This window comes from Penaeus monodon, chromosome 21 (genome assembly GCF_015228065.2).
Source record: "Penaeus monodon isolate SGIC_2016 chromosome 21, NSTDA_Pmon_1, whole genome shotgun sequence".
In the NCBI taxonomy this organism is placed as follows: Eukaryota; Metazoa; Arthropoda; class Malacostraca; order Decapoda; family Penaeidae; genus Penaeus; species Penaeus monodon.
In genome coordinates this window covers 23,661,955-23,663,883 of record NC_051406.1, presented here as the reverse complement: position 1 = coordinate 23,663,883, position 1,929 = coordinate 23,661,955, and the positions used below count along the sequence as shown (strand labels likewise).

Below are 1,929 nucleotides of genomic sequence, written 5' to 3'. Positions count from 1 at the left end.
TGGCAGTCCCCCCTGCACCGCCCGTTTTCTACGACCTCCCTTCCTCCCGGTGTTTACAATCATCAGCTGATAGCGGAGGAGAAGGCAGAGGCGGCTCTCTCTTTCCGTTCTTTTTCCACCTCATTTACGAAACGACACGTAGAAATCCATTTTTGGTTGGCTGAACATGATATCGAAGGTAATTAGGTGATGGTTATCTCGGTCCCTGGTAAATCATAGCGTGGATATCGTCTTGTGTTTAATTAAAAGTAAAAAAGTCATTGACCTGCTGGGTCACTTTACGGTTTTATTTCTTGGCCATCGTCAGTGATGCTTTTTATAGCCAAACCAAAAGAATGTATTAATTTTGACATAAAACATATAGGGATTGAATGTCCTAATGTATATGCTTTTAGATCTCAGAGTATTTATCAAATAGGAAACCGGAACAATCCCTTTATTGCAAAAACATGCATGCACTAAAGGCACACAGCAATTACTTGGCCTCTATTTTAGTTCATGTTTCTTCATTCAGAAAAATAGGTATTCTAGAATCATTTTCCTCTTAAAACCCATCAACTTCTATTGATATCTACTAACTAATTATGGCAGAGATGATAGGCACAATTAAAGAAATGTGAACATCCAATAACTTGCTCATTAATTCAGGACTGAGTGCACGGCGAGGGAAGCTTACCTCCACCATAGATGTGGTGGAGCTTTTGCAGCCAAACAATGAGAAAACGCAGAAATACCTCGGAATGTAACCCACTACTTCCTGATGACACTTAATGCCTCCCCACGTAATGGGTCTTGTGTCATCTCCATTGCTGCTTATTGCCAACTAAAAGAACTAAAATGTGCATTAGGCATCATGAGGAATCCACTGATACTAATATTGACTGATTTTAAAATGTAGGCTGGTTCTAGAAAATTACAGAAAATATATCTCAATCCCATTTTACAGTAAAATTTTACCTTAAAAGTCACAAGATATCAAGACCACTGTGCTTATCAAAGCATATAAAGCTTTGTTTGCAAATTTTACATTTTTATCCAGACAAGAAAGATATTGTTTTTCACATTAAAAGGGGATAATCAATAAACATGTATTTCATGATATTGATTTTATTTCAGAGTCTATCTTCAGCCATGATAACAAAGCAGTTATCATGGCAGACCTTTCCTTCTCTGGTAAGATGGATGTCAGCAGTTGCTCGCCCTTTTCCTGCAATCCAAGATCCCCTAGACCTTTCCTGCCCACAGCTTGCTGAAAGCAGGCGTAGGGCTGAAGAGCAGCTGGCACAGTTAGAGCAACTAAACAAAATAGCTCTAGGTGGAGGTGAGAAAATGCCAATTTTTCGCACACATACAAATCATAATCTTACAAATGCTTTCAGTAACTGGAAGTTCTGCATATTAAAGAGACACATATGGTGCATTCTAGTTCTAAGACTTGGCTTTTGCTACAGGTGGGACACATCAGTAAAAAAATATATACTTCATATACAGTAGTGGGGTTTTTGACCTCACTGTAATGTTCATTTTGTAGCCTAGACTCACACTCAAGATACAAGACTGATTTGGGAAGATAGGTATATAATTAACTTATTTTAAGATGTAATAGCATTTGGTATGTTTTTATTCTTCCGTTTGGTATAAACATTTCACTTAGTAGTATTGCTGTTATTTAAGACTTATATTCAAACTATATTCTTGTTATTATTTATCTTTAATCTCCTCTTCCTTGTCATTCACAGGTGGAGAAAAGGGAATTGCTCTTCATGTCAAGAGAAATCGTAAAATGCTAGTCAGAGACAAGTTAAAACTTCTGTTAGATGATGATGCAGACTTTTTAGAACTCTCACTTTTGGCCGGGCTTGGTATGGAGTATGGAGATGTACCAGCTGCTGGAGTCATCTGTGGTAAGAACTTTTAGAAGTAGTATTC

General features: G+C 37.6%; 1 protein-coding gene across 1 annotated transcript in view; it reads left to right on the top strand.

The window, feature by feature from the left end:
* Positions 1 to 54: 54 nt before the first annotated feature.
* The window catches only part of LOC119586366 (probable methylcrotonoyl-CoA carboxylase beta chain, mitochondrial), a gene marked incomplete in the record, with an annotated part of 10,956 nt that continues 9,081 nt past the window's right edge, over positions 55 to 1,929 (top strand). Inside the window, 3 exon segments of the mRNA XM_037935078.1 lie at positions 55 to 178; positions 1,117 to 1,321; positions 1,740 to 1,904. Of these exon segments, the coding sequence (XP_037791006.1) occupies positions 167 to 178; positions 1,117 to 1,321; positions 1,740 to 1,904 (382 nt within the window).